The sequence below is a fragment of the Somniosus microcephalus genome, chromosome 9 (genome assembly GCF_052327205.1).
Source record: "Somniosus microcephalus isolate GS21.2 chromosome 9, FLI_Smic_1.0, whole genome shotgun sequence".
NCBI classification, from domain to species: domain Eukaryota; kingdom Metazoa; phylum Chordata; class Chondrichthyes; order Squaliformes; family Somniosidae; genus Somniosus; species Somniosus microcephalus.
This window is the reverse complement of record NC_140995.1, coordinates 232782143-232802912: the sequence shown is the minus strand read 5'-3', so window position 1 is coordinate 232802912 and position 20770 is coordinate 232782143. Positions and strand designations below refer to the sequence as shown.

The 20770-nt window shown below is 54.2% G+C and overlaps 1 protein-coding gene across 3 annotated transcripts in view; it reads right to left on the bottom strand.

Moving 5' to 3' along the window:
* The window catches only part of LOC147113122 (zinc transporter ZIP9-like), a 70484-nt gene that overhangs the window by 6927 nt on the left and 42787 nt on the right, over window positions 1-20770 (bottom strand). For 2 of the 3 annotated variants that reach the window (XM_085998014.1, XM_085998013.1), the window contains 3 exons: window positions 14240-14308; window positions 7624-7709; window positions 1810-1944 (listed from right to left, as the gene is read on the bottom strand). In XM_085998014.1, the coding sequence (XP_085854140.1) occupies window positions 1810-1944; window positions 7624-7709; window positions 14240-14308 (290 nt within the window). Of the gene's footprint in view, window positions 1-1809; window positions 1945-7623; window positions 7710-14239; window positions 14309-18747; window positions 18850-20770 lie in introns of all 3 variants that reach the window. The other variant, XM_085998012.1, reaches the window with a different exon arrangement.

Genomic DNA, 20770 nt, shown 5'->3' with positions numbered 1-20770 from the left:
CCGTCGCCTTCAGTCCAGAACCAAGATTGTCCCAACCTCTGTTATTGAATTGCAGTATGCAGACGATGCTTGTGTTTGTGCACACTCTGAGGCCGAACTCCAAACCATCGTTGACTCCTTCACTGAAGCATACGAGAGACTGGGCCTTACATTAAACATTCGAAAGACAAAGGTTCTTTACCAACCTGCCCCCGCCGCACAACACTGCCCCCCGACTACCAAAATCCATGATGAGACCTTAGACAGTGTGGACCACTTTCCATACCTTGGGAGCCTTCTGTTGTAGCTACATTGCCACAGTGACTAAACTTCAAGAAGTACTTCATTGGCTGTAAAGCGCTTTGGGAGGTCCGGTGGTCGTGAAAGGTGCGATATAAATACAAGTCTTTCTTTCTGTACTGGAACAGCTTGGCTAGAGGCTAGTTCTGGAGCACAAGTTTTCACAACCACAGCCGGGACTTAGATGAAGGAATAGAAAGCCATATATTCAAGTCAGTTATAAATATAGTGAAAAGCTAAGAGGTGGAGGGTGTGGATTGGAGGAGGGGTAAAGGTGGAGGGTGTGGATTGGAGGAGGGGTAGAGGTGGAGGGTGTCGATTGGAGGAGGGGTGGAGGATGTAGATTGGAGGAGGGGTAGAGGTGGAGGGTGTAGATTGGAGATGGGGTAGAGGTGGAGGGTGTGGATTGGAGGAGGGGTAGAGGTGGAGGGTGTCGATTGGAGGAGGGGTGGAGGATGTAGATTGGAGGAGGGGTAGAGGTGGAGGGTGTAGATTGGAGGAGGGGTGGAGGGTGTGGATTGGAGGAGGGGTAGAGGTGGAGGGTGTAGATTGGAGATGGGGTAGAGGTGGATTGGAGGAGGGGTAGAGGTGGAGGGTGTGGATTGGAGGAGGGGTGGAGGGTGTGGCTTGGAGGAGGGGTAGAGGTGGAGGGTGTAGATTAGAGGAGGGGTAGAGGTGGAGGGTGTGGATTGGAGGAGGGGTAGAAGTGGAGGGTGTGGCTTGGAGGAGGGGTAGAGGTGGAGGGTGTGGCTTGGAGGAGGGGTAGAGGTGGAGGGTGTAGATTGGAGGAGGGGGTAGAGGTGGAGGGTGGAGATGGGGTAGAGGTGGAGGGTGTGGATTGGAGGAGGGGTAGAGGTGGAGGGTGAGGATTGGAGGAGGGGTAGAGGTGGAGGGTGTAGATTGGAGATGGGGTAGAGGTGGAGGGTGTGGATTGGAGCAGGGGTAGAGGTGGAGGGTGTGGATTGGAGGAGGGGTAGAGGTGGAGGGTGTCGATTGGAGGAGGGGTGGAGGGTGTGGATTGGAGGAGGGGTAGAGGTGGAGGGTGTGGATTGGAGGAGGGGTAGAGGTGGAGGGTGTAGATTAGAGGAGGGGTAGAGGTGGAGGGTGTGGATTGGAGGAGGGGTAGAAGTGGAGGGTGTGGCTTGGAGGAGGGGTAGAGGTGGAGGGTGTGGCTTGGAGGAGGGGTAGAGGTGGAGGGTGTAGATTGGAGGAGGTGGATTGGAGGAGGGGTAGAGGTGGAGGGTGAGGATTGGAGGAGGGGTAGAGGTGGAGGGTGTGGATTGGAGGAGGGGTAGAGGGTGAGGATTGGAGGAGGGTGTGGATTGGGGAGGAGGGGTAGAGGTGGAGGGTGTGGATTGGGGAGGAGGTATAGAGATGGAGAGTGTGTATTAGAGGAGGGGTAGAGGGTGTGGATTGGGGAGGAGGTATAGAGATGGAGGGTGTGGATTGGGGAGGAGGTATAGAGATGGAGGGTGTGTATTAGAGGAGAGGTGGAGGGTGTCTGCAATGACTGGAAGGTGATGCTCTTACCTTGCTGACTATAAAGTACGTGGTGATGGCAAGGAGCGGTGCTGCCAGGGAGAACACGAGCAGGTGTTTCTGAATCTGCCTCTTCTCTAAACCAGCATGCATCAGATACGAGACCAAACCAAACGATGCAGGAGCCTGAAAATATCCAACCAGCAGTGAGCACAGATACACGGTGAAACCAGGCAGCCAATCTCATTATTGTTCAATAAAGCATTTAATTCAGATTACACATCAACCCTCATTGATTACCCTCTGCCATTGCCTCTGTATAACCAGCTGCAATAGCAGCTCCCACACAGGCTTGACCTCCTCCCCACTCCAACCACCGGCTTGCTTGCTTGCTGAATTATTTCTGACGTAACTTGAGGTTGTATAAAACAAATAGAAAATGTGACAATTTTTTGGGTCCAGACATGAAGAAGCAAAAAACAGGGAGTGAATTTGAACTCTCAAGTACTGCTCGTGTCACTCCTCCATTCACCTGCCATAGTGGTGCAACAACCCCAACAACATGAAGCCTTGCTGAAAGGCCTTTCTCTCTCCGACCACTGGTCCTGACCCCAATCTCCAGCCACTGCTCCTCACTGGACCTGATCTCAATATCCAGCCACTGCTCCTCACTGGTCCTGACCCCAATATCCAGCCACTGCTCCTCACTGGACCTGACCCCAATATCCAGCCACTGCTCCTCACTGGTCCTGACCCCAATATCCAGCCACTGGTCCTGACCCCAATATCCAGCCACTGCTCCTCACTGGACCTGACCCCAATATCCAGCCACTGCTCCCACTGGAATTAAGTGAATCAAGGGATATGGGGATAGTGCAGGAAAGTGTAGTTGAGGTAGAAGATTAGCCATGATCTTATTGAATGGTCGAGCAGGCTCGAGGGGCCGAATGGCCGACTCCTGCTCCTATTTCTTATCTTCTAATGAATTGACCTCAATCCTAGAATGGAGTGACTGCTGCCAACAACCAGAAGCATGATGTTTCTGCTTTTTTTTTTTTTTAAATGAGCCGGCTTTTTCTCACCAGCCCGCTCCATTCTTGGCTTTTTCTCACCAGCCCACTCTCTTCCCGGCTTTTTCTCACCAGCCCACTCTCTTCCCGGCTTTTTCTCACCAGCCCGCTCCATTCCCGGCTTTTCCTCACCAGCCCGCTCCATTCCTGGCTTTCTCTCACCAGCCCACTCTCATTCCGGTTTTTTCCTCACCAGCCCACTCTCTTCCCGGTTTTTTCCTCACCAGCCCACTCCCCGTTTTTTCCTCACCAGCCCACTCTCTTCCCGGCTTTTTCTCATCAGCCCACTCCCAGTTTTTCTCTCACCAGCCCACTCTCTTCCCGGTTTTTTCCTCACCAGCTCACTCTCTTCCCGGCTTTTTCTCTCCAGCCCACTCTCTTCCCGGTTTTTTCCTCACCAGCCCACTCTCTTCCTGGCTTTTTCTCTCCAGCCCACACTCTTCCCGGTTTTTTTCTCACCAGCCCACTCTCTTCCCGGTTTTTTATCTCCAGCCCACTCTCTTCCTGGTTTTTTCCTCACCAGCCCACTCCCTTCCCGTTTTTTTCTCACCAGCCCACTCTCTTCCTGGTTTTTTCCTCACCAGCCCACTCTCTTCCTGGCTTTTTCTCTCCAGCCCACTCTCTTCCCGGCTTTTTATCTCCAGCCCACTCTCTTCCTGGTTTTTTCCTCACCAGCCCACTCCCTTCCCGTTTTTTTCCTCACCAGCCCACTCTCTTCCTGGTTTTCTCCTCACCAGCCCACTCCCTTCCCGTTTTTTTCTCACCAGCCCACTCTCTTCCTGGTTTTTTCCTCACCAGCCCACTCCCTTCCCGTTTTTTTCTCACCAGCCCACTCTCTTCCCGGTTTTTTTCTCACCAGCCCACACCCTTCCCGTTTTTTTCTCACCAGCCCACTCCCTTCCCGGTTTTTTCTCACCAGCCCACTCTCTTCCTGTTTTTTTTCTCTCCAGCCCACTCTCTTCCCGTTTTTTTCCTCACCAGCCCACTCTCTTCCCGTTTTTTTCTCACCAGCCCACTCTCTTCCCGGTTTTTTCCTCACCAGCCCACCCTCTTCCTGGTTTTTTTCTCACCAGCCCACTCTCTTCCCGGTTTTTTCCTCACCAGCCCACTCCCTTCCCATTTTTTTCTCACCAGCCCACTCTCTTCCTGGTCTTTTTCTCACCAGCCCACTCTCTTCCCGGTTTTTTCCTCACCAGCCCACTCTCTTCCCGGTTTTTTCCTCACCAGCCCACTCCCTTCCCATTTTTTTCTCACCAGCCCACTCTCTTCCCGGTTTTTTCTCACCAGCCCACTCCCTTCCCGGTTTTTTCTCACCAGCCCACTCTCTTCCTGTTTTTTTTCTCTCCAGCCCACTCTCTTCCCGGTTTTTTCCTCACCAGCCCACTCTCTTCCCGGTTTTTTCTCTCCAGCCAGCTCTCTTTCCGGTTTTTTCTCTCCAGCCAGCTCCCCTCCCGGTTTTTGCTCACGAGTCTGCTCCCTTCCCGGCTTTTAATTTTTTTTTAATGAGCCCGTTCCCATGACGAACCGGAAGCACACATGCGCAGAATGCTTCTGGTTAGATGGCAGCACTCGCATCCATCATAGAATGATACAGCAGAGAAGGAGGCCATTCGGCCCATCGGGCCTGTGCCTGTTGTTTGGTAAAGCTATCCAATGCCCTGCTCTTTCCCCATAGCCCTGTCAATTTTTTCCCTTCAAGTATTTATCCAATTCCCTTTTGAAAGTTACCATTGAATCTGCTTCCACCACCCTTTCAGGCAATGCATTCCAGATCACAACAACTCGCTGCGTAAAAAAATGTTTCCCCATGTTGCCTCTGGTTCTTTTGCCAATTGTCTTAAACTTGTCCTCTGGTTACTGATCCTCCTGACAGTGGAAACAGTTTCTCCTTATTTACTCTATCAAAACCATTCATGAATTTGAACACCTCTATTAAATCTCTTAACCTTCTCTGCTCTAAGGAGAACAACCCCAGCTTCTGCAGCCTCTCCACATAATTGAAGTCCCTCATCCCAGTAAATCTCTTCTGCACCTCTCCAAGGCCAATCTCCAGCCACTGCTCCCCTCTGGACCTGACCCCAATTTCCAGCTGATGCTACCCCAAGACCTGACCCATACTTTCAGCTGATGGTTCCCCCCTAGACTCCAGCTGCTGTTCCCACACCTCCCCCCACCCCCGTCTCTAGTTACTCACCCCCTCCCTCCCCCGTCACTATCAGACTCTAACCGCTGTTTCCACCACCCCCCCCCGCCCCCCCCAGTCTCTAGTTACTAACCCCCTCCCTCCCCCGTCACTATCAGACTCTAACCACTGTTTCCACCACCCCCCCGCCCCCCCCAGTCTCTAGTTACTAACCCCCTCCCTCCCCCGTCACTATCAGACTCTAACCGCTGTTTCCACCACCCCGCACCCCCCCCCCCAGTCTCTAGTTACTAACCCCCACCCTTCCCCGTCACTATCAGACTCTAACCGCTGTTTCCACACCCCCCACCCCCCCGGTCTCTAGTTACTAACCCCCTCCCTCCCCGTCACTATCAGACTCTAGCCGCTGTTCCCGCCCCCCCCCAGTCTCTAGTTACTAACCCCCTCCCTCCCCGTCACTATCAGACTCTAACCGCTGTTTCCACACTCCCCCAGTCTCTAGTTACTAACCCCCTCCCACCCTGTCACTATCAGACTCTAGCCGCTGTTTCCACCACCCCGCCCCCCCAGCCTCTAGTTACTAACCCCCACCCTCCCCCGTCACTATCAGACTCTAGCCGCTGTTCCCACACAACCCCACCCCCGCCCCCTCCCCCCAGTCTCTAGTTACTAACCCCCTCCCTCCCCGTCACTATCAGACTCTTAACCGCTGTTTCCACCACCCCGCCCCCCAGTCTCTAGTTACTAACCCCCTCCCTCCCCGTCACTATCAGACTCTAGCCGCTGTTCCCGCCCCCCCCAGTCTCTAGTTACTAACCCCCTCCCTCCCCGTCACTATCAGACTCTAACCGCTGTTCCCGCCCCCCCCAGTCTCTAGTTACTAACCCCCACCCTCCCCCGTCACTATCAGACTCTAACCGCTGTTTCCACACTCCCCCAGTCTCTAGTTGCTAACCCCCTCCCTCCCCGTCACTATCAGACTCTAGCCGCTGTTCCCGCCCCCCCCAGTCTCTAGTTACTAACCCCCACCCTTCCCCGTCACTATCAGACTCTAACCGCTGTTTCCACACCCCCCACCCCCCCGGTCTCAGTGACGGGGAGGGAGGGGGTTAGTAACTAATCAGACTCTAGCCGCTGTTCCCGCCCCCCCAGTCTCTAGTTACTAACCCCCACCCTCCCCGTCACTATCAGACTCTAACCGCTGTTTCCACAACCCCCACCAGTCTCTAGTTACTAACCCCCTCCCTCCCCCGTCACTATCAGACTCTAGCCGCTGTTCCCACACAACCCCACCCCCGCCCCCTCCCCCCAGTCTCTAGTTACTAACCCCCACCCTCCCCCGTCACTATCAGACTCTAACCGCTGTTTCCACCACCCCGCACCCCCCCCCAGTCTCTAGTTACTAACCCCCACCCTTCCCCGTCACTATCAGACTCTAACCGCTGTTTCCACACCCCCCACCCCCCCCGGTCTCTAGTTACTAACCCCCTCCCTCCCCGTCACTATCAGACTCTTAACCGCTGTTTCCACCACCCCGCCCCCCAGTCTTTAGTTACTAACCCCCACCCTCCCACCCTGTCACTATCAGACTCTAGCCGCTGTTCCCGCCCCCCCCAGTCTCTAGTTACTAACCCCCACCCTCCCCCGTCACTATCAGACTCTAACCGCTGTTTCCACACTCCCCCAGTCTCTAGTTACTAACCCCCTCCCTCCCCCGTCACTATCAGACTCTAACCGCTGTTTCCACACCCCCCCCCAGTCTCTAGTTACTAACCCCCTCCCTCCCCCGTCACTATCAGACTCTAGCCGCTGTTTCCACCACCCCGCCCCCCCAGTCTCTAGTTACTAACCCCCACCCTCCCCCGTCACTATCAGACTCTAACCGCTGTTTCCACACCCCCCCCCAGTCTCTAGTTACTAACCCCCACCCTCCCCCGTCACTATCAGACTCTAGCCGCTGTTCCCACACAACCCCACCCCCGCCCCCTCCCCCCAGTCTCTAGTTACTAACCCCCTCCCTCCCCGTCACTATCAGACTCTAACCACTGTTTCCACCCCCACCCCCCAGTCCTCTAGTTACTAACCCCCTCCCTCCCCTGTCACTATCAGACTCTAGCCGCTGTTTCCACCACCCCGCACCCCCCCCCCCTCCCTGGTCTTTAGTTACTAACCCCCTCCCTCCCCCTGTCACTATCAGACTCTAACCACTGTTTCCACACCCCCCGGGTCTCTAGTTATTAACCCCCACCACCCCTCCCCCAGCCACTGCTCCTTGTTTAGGAACTCGAGTGGGTGAGAGAAGCCATGGCCCACTAGCTACGAAGACCCCACAGTTGCAAACACTGCACAGCAATGTGTTGGTTTAGTAGTCCTGTTGTTTGTTTCTAGCTAATCTCATGGGGCAGTCTGCATCGTCCCACTCTGGTTTATTTGCATCTCCTTTCTATCCCCGGGGAGCCTTACTTATTTCCACTGAAATAATCAACAGAGAGTTAATAGGGGAAAGGAGCTGAATCTGCATTTTTAAAGAGACCAGGGCAGGTTGACTGAAAGGATTGCATGCTGTTTGTGCATAAACAACAGTTATTTAGTCTGTGTACACACTACAAATGATAGAGAGGAAATAGCTGACTTTTTTGGCTTGTTTCTCACCTTATGCAGGATGACGGCAAAGAACACGATGACTTGGAGAGAGATCTGGGAGGATCCCGCTGCGGTGCCAAGAGCCACACCGTCCGCTGTAAGAGGGAATGCAACGGGTTAGTCAGGAGGAGGAACACTGTCCGCTGTAAGAGGGAATTAAATGGGTTAGTCAGGAGGAGGAACACTGTCCGCTGTAAGAGGGAATGAAACGGGTTAGTCAGGAGGAGGAACACTGTCCAATGTAAGAGGGAATGAAACGGGTTAGTCAGGAGGAGGAACACTGTCCGCTGTAAGAGGGAGTGAAACGGGTTAGTCAGGAGGAGGAACACTGTCCGCTGTAAGAGGGAGTGAAACGGGTTAGTCAGGAGGAGGAACACTGTCCGCTGTAAGAGGAGTGAAACGGGTTAGTCAGGAGGAGGAACACTGTCCGCTGTAAGAGGAGTGAAACGGGTTAGTCAGGAGGAGGAACACTGTCCGCTGTTAAGAGGGAGTGAAATGGGTTAGTCAGGAGGAGGAACACTGTCCGCTGTACGTGGCCTACAGAAGGAATTTTATCTTTTTTCCACGTATGGATGTTATGTTACAGTTGTACAGAGGTCTCTGGTTAGACCACATCTGCGTTCAGTTCTGGGCACGGCACCTCAGGAGTTACATAATGGCCTTGGATGGGGTCCAGCGCAGATTCACCAGAATAATACTGGAGCGAAAAGGATTAAATTATGAGGACATAAACTTGGTTTGTATTCCCTTGAGTATAGGAAATTGAAAGGTGATGTAATTGAAGTGTTTAAGATGATTAAAGGAGTTGATAGAGTAGATAGAGAGAAACTATTTCCTCTGGTGGAGGAACCAGAACAAGAGGACATAACCTTAAAACTAACATCAGGGGTGATGTCAGGAAGCACTTGATATACCTATCAATTCGTCCAATAAAAGGCGACGAGTTAGGAACGTAACTAAAGGTTTTTATTGACTAAATAACAGAGCCCACCCTCGTGGGTGATCGGGTCCAACAAGGAGGAATACCAGCCAGTCGACTACCTTTATACCTGGGCAGGTAGGTGGAGCCATGGGCGGAGTCGGAGGTGGTCAGCCCAGGTATAACAGCGCGACAAGAGGCGACCTCGTATCGTGATACAACGGTGATAACAATACAACAGTGATAACTATAGTGTAACGATAAAGTGGTTTACCACATTCACCCCTTGTTTAGATTTGAGTCCGGCGGGGTGAAGTGTACTACCAGTTCTGGTATGTCAGTCTGTCCGGAGGCCTCGTAAGCCTCTCCGATCGTCGCAGCGGCGGTGCTGCATTATCCGGTGTTAGTGCTGGTGTCTGCGTGGTCGGCGAAGGCTCGTGGGGTTCCGGCATGCCGTCTACCTGGGCTGGAATTGGGGGGGTGGTGGGGGGGGGGGTAAAGGTGGTGTCTCCGGAGTGCCCGAGGGTGCGAGGTCTCGTAAGGAGACAGTGTCCTCCCGCCCGTCTGGGTAAGCCACGTAGGCGTACTGGGGGTTGGCGTGCAGGAGGTTCACCCTTTCGACCAGGGGGTCTGTTTTATGGGCCCTCACGTGCTTTCGCAGCAAGACGGGCCCCGGAGAGGTCAGCCAGGTTGGTAGAGTGGTTCCCGTAGTCGACTTCCTGGGGAAAACAAACATTCGTTCATGGGGGGTGGCGTTAACGGCAGTGCAAAGTAGTGACCGGATGGAGTGCAGCGCTGTCGGGAGGACTTCCTGCCAGCGGGAGGTTGGGAGGCCCTTAGACTTTAAGGCTAAGAGGACGGCCTTCCATACCGTCGCGTTCTCTCTTTCCACCTGGCCGTTCCCTTGGGGGTTGTAGCTGGTGGTCCTACTTGCTGCAATACCTCTCGCTAGTAGGAACTGACGGAGTTCCTCGCTCATGAAAGAGGAGCCCCGGTCACTATGTATATAGTTTGGGAACCCGAACAAGGCGAAGAGGTCGTTCAGGCATTTAATGACCGTGGTACTGGTCATGTCTGGGCAGGGGAAGGCAAAGGGGAAACGGGAGTACTCATCAACAATGTTGAGGAAGTACACATTACGGTCAGAGGACGGGAGGGGCCCCTTAAAGTCGATGCTCAGGCGCTCGAAGGGGCGGGTGGCCTTGATCAGGCTTGCTCTGTCCGGCCTAAAGAAGTGCGGTTTGCACTCGGCGCAGGTCTGGCAGTTCCTGGTTATGGTCCTGACCTCCTCGATGGAGTAGGGCAGGTTGCGGGCCTTAATGAAGTGGTAAAGTCTGGTGACCCCGGGGTGGCAGAGGTCGTTGTGGAGGGTCTGAAGTCTATCACTTTGCGCGCTGGCGCATGTAATTCGTGACAGAGCATCGGGGGGTTCGTTCAGCTTACCTGGCCGGTACAAGATATCATAATCGTAGGTGGAGAGCTCGATTCTCCACCTCAAGATCTTGTCATTCTTGATTTTGCCCCTCAGCTTGTTATTAAACATAAAAGCGACCGAACGTTGGTCGGTAAGGAGGGTAAATCGTTTGCCTGCCAGGTAGTGCCTCCAGCGTCGTACCGCCTCCACAATCGCCTGGGCCTCCTTCTCGACCGACGAGTGTCGGATCTCAGGGCCCTGTAGGGTCCTTGAGAAGAAGGCCACCGGTCTCCCCTCCTGGTTAAGGGTGGCGGCTAGGGCGAAGTCGGATGCATCGCTCTCGACTTGGAAGGGGATGGACTCATCCACTGCGTGCATAGTGGCCTTGGCAATGTCTCCCTTAATGAGGGAGAAGGCTGCGCACGCTTCCTCCGTAAGGGGGAAGGATGTGGACTTCATGAGGGGTCTGGCTTTGTCCGCATAATTGGGCACCCATTGGGCATAGTAGGCGAAGAGCCCCAGGGTTCTCTTAAGTGCCTTAGGGCAGTGGGGGAGGGGTAGCTCCATGAGGGGGCGCATTCTTTCGGGGTCGGGGCCGATGAGTCCGTTCTCTACTACACAGCCAAGGATGGCAAGGCGCGAGGTGTTAAACACACATTTCTCCTTATTGTAGGTGAGGTTCAGCCGTTGGGCTGTACGGAGGAATTTCTCCAGATTCACGTCGTGGTCCTGCCGGTCGCGGCCGCAGATGGTGACGTTATCTAGGTAGGGGAATGTGGCCTGCAGTCCGTTCTGGTCAACCATCCGGTCCATCTCCCTTTGGAAGACCGAGACCCCGTTGGTGACACCGAAGGGGACCCTAAGGAAGTGGTATAGGCGCCCATTCGCCTCGAAGGCGGTGTACTGGCGGTCCTCGGGGTGGATAGGGAGTTGGTGGTAGGCCGACTTAAGGTCGATGGTCGAGAATATGCGGTATTGTGCAATCTGATTGACCATGTCAGATATGCGGGGAAGGGGGTATGCGTCCAGCTGGGTGTATCTGTTTATGGTCTGGCTGTAGTCGATGACCAGGCGATTTTTATCGCCGGTCTTAACGACCACGACCTGGGCACGCCAGGGGCTGTTGCTCCCCTCGATGATGCCCTCCTTCAGGAGACGCTGCACCTCAGAGCAAATGAAAGCTCTGTCCCCAGCGCTGTACCGCCTGCTCTTGGTAGCGACGGGTTTGCAGTCGGGGGTGAGGTTAGCGAACAGGGAAGGTGGCGGCACCTTGAGGGTGGATAGGCTGCAGGTGTTACGCGGTGGGCGGTTTAACCTTCGCTGGTTGTCGACTGTGAGTGGGGGGAGGGGTCCACCGTATGCTAGGGTTACACTTTGGAGGTGGGATTGGAAGTCCAGCCCTAGTAGGACGGCAGCGCAGAGCTGGGGGAGGACGAGGAGTTTAAAGTTTTTATACTCTGTACCCTTAACCGACAAGGTCACAGCACAGTAGCCGCTAATGTCCGTGGCGTGGGACCTCGATGCCATCGAGATTCGGTTGCGCGTTGGCAGGACAGGGAGGGAGTAGTGGCTCACCGTGTCTGGGTGGATGAAGCTCTCCGTGCTTCCGCTGTCGAACAGGCAGGTCGTGGCGTGGCTGTTTACTTTGATGTCCATCATCGACTTGGACAGGTGGTGTGGGCGGGCTTGATCCAGAGTGACGGAGGCTAGCGTGTAGGTAAGCGAGTCGTTGTCGTCTGCGGGCGAGGCGGTCGTCGGGTCCGGGGGCCCGGTGGCAGTCGGGCGTGGTGGGTAAAATGGCGTCTCCCACGAGGTAGGACAAAATGGCGGAGAAGATGGCTGCCCCCATAACTCACATGAGGCACTATTGGGGTCGGTTGCCTTGATCAAAGATGGCCGCCCCCATGACTCACGTGTGGGGATACTGGCCTCAGTTGCCGTGAAAGAAGATGGCCGCCCCCACAGTTCGCATGAGGCACTGCTGGCCTCTGAAGATCCGCTCCTGCAGGCCTTAGAGAAATGGCCTTTCTTCCTGCAGGTTGTGCAGGTAGAGTTCCTGGCTGGGCAGCGCGACCTCGGGTGCTTCTCCTGGCCGCAAAAGAAGCAGCCGGCGGCCCGATCGCGGGTGCCCGATGTCGGAGCCGGTACCGGGGGTGGCGGGCCCGGTCGGGTCCGGGACGCCGACGCTGAGGTAGGTCCCGGGGGCGGCGCTGCGAAGGGTATTGCGGTAGGGGTCGGGCCCGAGTCCCAGGGTCGTGAGCAGTACCTGGAAAACGCCTCCTGGTCCTGATGGGCCACCTCCAGGGAGAGAGCGAGGGCTTCAGCTTTGTCCAGGTCGAGGTCTTTAGCTTCAAGCAGTCTTTGCCGTGAGTAGTCGGACCGTAGGCCTTTCACAAAGGCATCGCGGATATTATCTTCCGTATTTTCAACAGCCGTCACCGCTTTAAAGTCACAGTTCCTGCCGAGTGCTCTTAGCGCCCGTAAAAATTCAGCTACAGACTCTCCTGGCTGTTGCGGGCGGGATCTTAGGAGGTGCCTGGTGTACATGTAATTTACCGGGCTGCGGTACTGCTGTTTCAGTAGGTTGATAGCGGCCTCGTACGTAGTCGTGTCCTGTATGAGTGCGTATACTCTCGGGCTCGCTTGGGCGTTCAGAAGTCTTAGTTTGGATCTCTGCGGGGCGCCGGATTCTTCCAGGTAGGATTCGAAGCAGTCCAGCCAGTGTTTGAAGTTGAGGGCTGCGTTTGCTGCCTGTGGGTTTAGATCCAGGTACGGTGGTTTGAGGGCTTGCAGCCAAGCCGGCTGGTGTGGCTGTGCTTCTGGGAGGGCTTCTGGCTGGCCAGTAGTAGACATCTTTAAAATTTAGTCAATAAAATTGATATACCTATCAATTCGTCCAATAAAAGGCGACGAGTTAGGAACGTAACTAAAGGTTTTTATTGACTAAATAACAGAGCCCACCCTCATGGGTGATCGGGTCCAACAAGGAGGAATACCAGCCAGTCGACTACCTTTATACCTGGGCAGGTAGGTGGAGCCATGGGCGGAGTCGGAGGTGGTCAGCCCAGGTATAACAGCGCGACAAGAGGCGACCTCGTATCGTGATACAACAGTGATAACTATAGTGTAACGATAAAGTGGTTTACCACAGCACTTCTTCACACAAATAGCAGGTGGGAATCTGGAACTCTCTCCCCCAATAAACTGTTGAGACTGGGGGTCAACTCAAAATTTCAAACTGAGATAGATTTTCGTTAGAGATACGGATCAACCATGATCTAACTGAATGGCAGAACAGGTTTGAAGGTCTGAATAGGCTACTCCTGCTGCTATGTGATCTAGGGTTGTGGCTGCATTTATTGTCCAACTCAAGTTGCCGTGAGAAGGTGGTGGTGGGCCTTCTGCTGATTGTCTGTCGAACTGGGTGAGAGCGAGGTGACTTCAGAGAGGATAAAGAGTCAGCCACACAGTGTGGGACTGGATCCGATGTAGTCCAGGCTAAGTAGGGGTGGAAGGTTCCCTTCCTTGAAGGACATTAATGAATCAGACCCCAGCACCAACCGCCCCCCAACCCCCCACTCACTAGACTACACAGCATCTCCCACTCACCACACCGATCCCAGCAACTCCCCCTCACCACACCGATCCCAGCACCTCCCCCCGCACCGATCCCAGCACCTCCCCCCTCACCGCACCGATCCCAGCACCTCCCCCTCACCGCACCGATCCCAGCAGCTCCCCCTCACCGCACCGATCCCAGCACCTCCCCCTCACCGCACCGATCCCAGCACCTCCCCCTCACCGCACCGATCCCAGCACCTCCCCCTCACCGCACCGATCCCAGCACCTCCCCCTCACCGCACCGATCCCAGCAGCTCCCCTCACCGCACCGATCCCAGCACCTCGCGCTCACCGCACCGATCCCAGCACCTCGCGCTCACCGCACCGATCCCAGCACCTCCCCCTCACCGCACCGATCCCAGCACCTCCCCCCGCACCGATCCCAGCACCTCCCCCCTCACCGAACCGATCCCAGCACCTCCCTCCTCACCGCACCGATCCCAGCACCTCCCCTCTCACCGCACCGATCCCCCCACACCATTCCCTGCACCTCCCCCCTCACCGATCCCAGCACCTCCCTCTCACCACACCGATCCCAGCACCTAACCCCTACCCTCCGATCAAGACATATTACTTCACCACCCCAAACAGGTTTCCCTTTTAATCCCCCTAGCCATAGGGCCGCTGTCCAAACCCATTGTTCCCTGAGTCAGAGAAGTCTGGTTCAGTACCTGCAGCATGAATAACCAGGCCAAGTGTCGCAGTGAGGCTGGATCCAGATCCTGGGCCTGTCCTTGGTTCTGTGGTGGAGACATAAAACTTTATATTAGTAACAAATAAATGAGTATCCCACTAGATAACAAAGCATTTTCAGAACTGTAAATAAGAATATAAATATTGAGCAAATGCTATTAGTACCCTGGGTGATTCTAGTAGCCACAGGGGCCTGCATTTAATCACAGTGGCCTGGAATTGTAATAGGACTTCCAGTCCGATAGTTTCTAGAGAATCTTGGATTGTTCTCCTTAGAGCAGAGAAGGTTAAGGGGAGGCTTAATGGAGGTGTTCACAATTATGAAGGTAGAGACTTCCAGGATTTTGACCCAGTGACGATGAAGGAACGGCGATAAATGTCCAAGTCAGGATGCAGCGTGACTTGGAGGTGATGGCGTTCCCAGGCACCATCTGCCCTTATCCTTCTAGGTGGTTTTGGGATGTGCTGCCGAAGAAGCCTTGGCGAGTTTCTCCCGATGGCTACCCCTGTATGTGTAGGCGTTGATTGAGGACAGGATCAGCCTTGGCTGTGATGTTTTTGTGGTAGAATATCTGGCCAACACTCACCATCCGGGCTCACACAAGGGTAGGTTTTCCGTTCTGCGTGAGATGACATTAGTCAATCGGCAGCACACTGATGTATCAAGCAGTTTGTTAGAGCGATCACTGTCATCGCCTTTCCCCTGGAAAGTTGGCACTGCGATTTCTCTGCATTACAAGATTCACAAAGCCCATGTCATTACTGAAAGCAACCATGTGACCATCCAGGCTCCTACATACATGCCTTCATGAACCATCGCTGCTCAGTCAGTGACCTGCAATATGTGATCGATGCTCACTTCCCAGACAGCAGACACGACGCCTTCATTGTGAGAGAAACACCTGCCAAGAAGGGGGCAGACTGTAAGGTATGTCTGTGAGGAGACCTAGGCTATCCTCTTCAGCCCTGGCTTATGACACCATCGAGACAGCCATGAAAGCAGCTAACTGGAAATACAAAGAGGTCCAGAAAGCCACCAGGATCAAAGACACAGTTGGTAGATACACAACCTTGCTGTCCAGAGAGCCCTAATAAATGGAGAAGGAGGAGGAAGAGGCGGAGGGAGGAGGCGGCGGCGGAGGGAGGAGTAGGGGGAGGCGGGGGGAGGAGTAGGCGGAGGGAGAAGTAGGAGGGAGGAGTAGGGGGAGGCGGAGGGAGGGAGGAGTAGGGGGAGGCTGGGGGAGGAGGAGTAGGAGGGAGGTGTAGGGGAGGCGGAGGGAGGATTAGGGGGAGGCGGAGGGAGGAGTAGGGGAGGAGGAGGGAGGCACTGCTGCCCTGTAAACCATGAGCTTAGTGCCGGGTTTGAGGGCCTGGTCTTCAAACACTCTCTCCCTCAGGCGACCGAAGGCTGCACTGGCACACTGAAGGCGGTGTTGGACTTCGTCGTCGACGTCTGCCCTTGTTGACAGTAGGCTCCCAAGGTATGGAAAGTGGTCCACATTGTCCAAGGCCTTGTCGTGGATTTTGATAATCGGGGGGCAGCACTGTGGGGCGGGGGCAGGTTGGTAGAGGACCTTTGTCTTACGGATGTTTAGTGTAAGGCCTATGCTCTCATATGCTTCGGTGAAGGTGTTTATGATGGTTTGGAGTTCGACCTCCGAGTGAGCGCAGACGCAAGCATCGTCTGCATACTGTAATTCGACGACAGAGGATGGGACGACCTTGGATCTGGACTGGAGGCGACGGAGGTTGAACAGTTTCCCGTTTGTTCTGTAGATTAGCTCCACTCCAGTGGGGAGCTTACTGAGGGTGAGATGGAGCATTGCAGCAAGGAAGATTGAGAAGAGCGTTGGTGCGATGACACAGCCTTGCTTGACCCTGCCCTGCTGTATGCCTCAGAGACTTGGAGCACGTACAGCAGGCACCTCAAAGCACTGGAGAGGTACCACCAACACTGCCTCCGCAAGATCCTGCAAATCCATTGGCAGGATAGGCGCACCAACGTCCCCAGCATCGAAGCTCTGACCATGCACAATCAGCTCCGATGGACAGGTCACATTGTCCGCATGCCCGATACGAGACTCCCAAAACAAGCGCTCTACTCGGAGCTCCGGCACGGCAAGAGAGCCCCAGGCGGGCAGAGGAAACGCTTCAAGGACACCCTCAAAGCTTCCTTGAAAAAGTGTAACATCCCCACCGACACCTGGGAATCCCTGGCCCAAGACAGCACAAAGTGGAGGAGATGCATCCGGGAAGGCGCTGAACACTTCGAGTCTCTTCGCCGGGAGCAAGCGGAAGCCAAGCGCAGGCAGCGCAAGGAGCGCACGTCAACCCAAGCACCCCACCCACCCGCCCCTTCAACCACCGTCTGCCCCACCTGTGACAGAGACTGTAGGTCCCACATTGGACTAATCAGTCACATGCGAGCTCATTTTTAATGTGGAAGCAAGTCATCCTCAGTTCCGAGGGACTGCCTAAGAAGAAGAAGTGGGAGGGAGAGGGCGGAGGCGTAGGGGAGGTGGAGGGAGGAGCAGTTGAGGAGTAGGGAGAAGGAGGAGGCGAAGGGGGTGGGAGGAGGAGGAGGCAGAGGATCATTCAAATTCAAATCGCTTTATTGGCATGATAAGGTACATCTTATGTTGCCAAAGCATCATAATACATTTATGGTTGAACACATAAACGCAGTTCTATTCATAGTGTATAAACAGGTATATCCCCGAGTGTATAAATATACAATCGCATTATTTATATATACTCTTTTCTTAGTTTACTGGTTGTCCCTCTGTTCATGGCAAGCTGTAACATAGTGTGCCGCCAGTGTTACACAGCTTCTCTCCTCCCCCAGTAGGAAAGGGAGTTTTTGGTTGTCATTACTCACTGCCCAGCGCCAAGTCCTAGAAGCCAGAAGCTATTCCTGCTGAAATAGCTTTGCAGACAGAAGTCATATGACTGACTCATAGACAAGACCTTCAGCTAAATCCACATCTGTTCAATGGATTGACCATCTTGTCCACATGTGTAGAGTGCAGAGCCCATTACACCTTCAGCATCATTGGCCTCTTTACTAACTCAACTGTCAAGATGGCCCATTCTTTGACCTGCTTAATACCTCATTCTGCACCATCAGAACACAACTGTGGTTAAAATGCAACCAAATTAGTTCCCTAAATGTGGCCAGTGAATGTGGATGGTATGTTTTTGCCCCAGTATCTGGTCTGTGTGCTGTTGTACCGAAACTTGTGTTGCACTCTAAGGGATAATCTGAACTCTGGGCAATTGTGTAAAATGGGCAATAACGAATCACGGCCCGATCCATTAGAGACAACGGAGGGGAAATCAGAGTTAAAATGACCGCCTCACCCAGTGAGAGGAATAAGTGAAATGTCTGGCTGTTGGGTGACAGTGAGAGCCTCTCGGGATTCAGGCGGTCCTCAGTTGCCTTGTGCTGGATCATTGGACACCCCTGCAATTGCTTACGCCACGCCCGCTGCCATGATTCCTGCCCGGTCCTGACCTCTTTCCGGCGGTGCACACATTGCCATTGGAGTGGGCAGCTGGATAGCCAAGGGGCGTCTGTGCCTGACCCTACTACTAGGCGCTGCCTCGTCATGTCCAGTGAGCAGACCTCCGGCCCTCTGAAATGGCTCTCTCCTGCAGGACAGGGCCTAGGGTCCCCAACACAGCAGTGTGAAATTCCCTCCTTCACATGCAGGGAAGTTGCTCCCGGAAGTTGCCACACCATTCACAACCGTGCAGCAGCAGGCAGTGGAGTCCTCCACAGTCGCCGACGTACCTGGCAGGGTACCTGGCACAGTCGCTTTACAGCAGATTTGTTGGTGCCCCTATAACATCCTCCTCTAAACACGGCAGCTGAGGAAGGATGTTAGCTGGCTCTCTGGCCAGCAGACTTTGGCTCCCTCTCTGCCACCACCATACCTGCGAGTTCACTTATGCTTTGTGATCCACACAGCGCGACCTCCTCAAACTATAGCCGTGGCTCCGTGAGCAGCACTCTCGTGTCTGAGTCAGAAGGTCATGGGTTCAAGCCCCACTCCAGAGACTTGAGCCCATAATCTAGGCTGACGCTCCAGTGCCGTACCGAGGGAGTGCTGCATTATCGAAGGTGCATCTTTCGGTTGAGACGATAAACCGTGTCCCCATCTGCTCTTTCAGGTGGATGTAGAAGATCTCATGGCACTATTCAAAGAGCAGGGAATTCCTCCCGGTGTCCTGGCCAACATTTATCCTTCAACCAACATCACTAAAAAAACATTATCTGGTCATTAATCACATTGCTCATTGTGGGATCTTGCTGTGTGTAAATTGGCTGCCGCATTTCCTACATTACAACAGTGACTACACTTCAAAAAGTACTTCATTGGCTGTAAAGCACTTTGAGACGTCCGGTGGTCGTGAAAGGCGCTATATAAATGCAAGTCTTTCATCTTTTTCTTTCTTTTATCTAAATCCCCCTGGGTGGATGTACCTGTGCTGGTGCTTGCTACAGGTGGAGTGCTTGACGCAGGGTGCTGTGAGGGGCTGGACTGCTGGCCATCCAAGGGAGGTCGGCCTGGATCTCGGGGCTCACCTACAGAAACAAAATAGGAACAAGTGTTAGTACACTGGCTGCAGAGCGACCCCACAAACAGTGCTTACATCGCTAGAGCTTGCATGATGCTCTGGTGTGCCAGACTGCAGGTGCTCTGGTGTGCCGGACTGCAGGCGAGTGAGTCAGTATGAGTGAAGAACATATAACCGGAGAAGGATGGTACTCGCCCTGGGCTTTAGTGAGACTTCCAGCCTCGCCACAGCCCACGCTCTCAAACTTCTCTGCTCCAGTATGTACCGAAGGGCATTGTAAGGCTTTAAAGTGACAGAGCCCTACCTCCTCTTTGCTGGCGGAATGGGCGAGGCCTGAGGAGATTCACCCCCATGGTGTCAATGTGCTGAAGGTTTGAAGAGCCCACAGAGTGAGCCCCAAGTTCCCACAATGTGGCCCGGTTAGTGTGTGAGTAAATGAACATGCAGTTAGGTTTGGCTGTGCTTTTCCAAGTGTTAATACAGCAACACTTGCAGGTGCAGTGGTGGTAATAAACTGGTTTCCTGGGTCGGGGGTCATTAAGCATGCAGGGCGGCCTCCTGTAGAGGAATAAGTTCTTTTAAGGCCTTGGACTGGGTACGTGCTCTGGGCCTGAGGGGCCTGCTGGTCAGCCTTCTCCCTCCAAAAGGAGCATCGGTCGGCCTTCCATTGCCAGCCTGGGGGGCTACCACCACCACGGTCCCTGGGGTCGGTGGGATCAATGGTGGAAGGCTGTGAAGCCAGTCCCTGCCTTCCTGACAAGCAGCGGGCCTGTGAAGGGGCGGTCGATGGACTTCGCTGCTGGGGTTGGGGGGGGTGGGGTGGGGTCGAGGAAGCTCGAAGATGGGACGGACATCCAGCGGTGGGTCTCCCTGCCCATTTCACTCACATTTTCCGCCGCTCTACCACCCGATCTGAAGCAGGATGGTGGAGGGGGTGTCCAGGCCTTAATGTTTTGTGAGGGCTTGGCATGCAGCCTCAGTCAAGGTTCGACAGGTGCTACGCTCGCTCTGTCCAACCTACAGCACTCAGTGTAGGGAAAGACTCGCTAGCCTTACCTCGGCATGCTTCCATAGCTGGCAAATCTTTTTCCTGATCTGCTCCCTTGTCCTTTGTATGTTGGACACAGCTGTAACTCATTGGGCATCTCTTCCTGTGGAAGGGTACCCTGAAGAACCATACAGAGCAACCCTTTGCTCCCACATTTCCTCCAATGCAGCATCTGGAAAGGGGGTTGTTCTGTGACATACTCGAGCCATTTGCAATTGCTGTGGGCCAAATCTTTCTGGCCAGTGATTTCCTTAATGGCCAACAACAACTGCTCCTTTAAATTCCCAGTCTCCACCGATTGCAGGCTCCCACCAGCAGAGGAGGGAGGGAGGAGAGGGATGGAAGGACAGGGAGGAGAGGAAGAGGGAAGAGAGCGAGGAGAGGGATGGGGAAAGGGAGGGGATGGTTAAGGCAGAGGGAGGGAAGGGGCAAGGGGAGGAAGAGCAGCGAGAGAGGGGAGGGACAAGGGAGAGGGGAGGAAGAGGGAAGGGTAGGAGGGAGAGAAAGGGAAGGGAGGGGGGAGGCAAGTGAGAGTGAGGGAAGGGGGAAACGGGAGGGGAGAAAACCTTACACAGCCCCTGTGTGATAAAACATGTGAACAGCTGGGTGTAACCTACATGTTTGCTCCTGTATGATGTAATGGGTCCCCCTGATTTAGACATAGTACTATATCAGGGCCCAGGTATCCTCTATATACCCCTGACCTGCACACATACCTTGAAAGCCCCATTTCATTCTTTGTTGTTTCGTCATTTAAAATGTTTTTTCCAATCACTTCAAATCATGTTGGGTGCTTGGAGGAAGTGCCAAGTCTAGCAGGAGCTGTCGAAGCTGTTCCTTTTGTTTTGGGACACAGACCATGAAACCCTTTGAGAAGTAG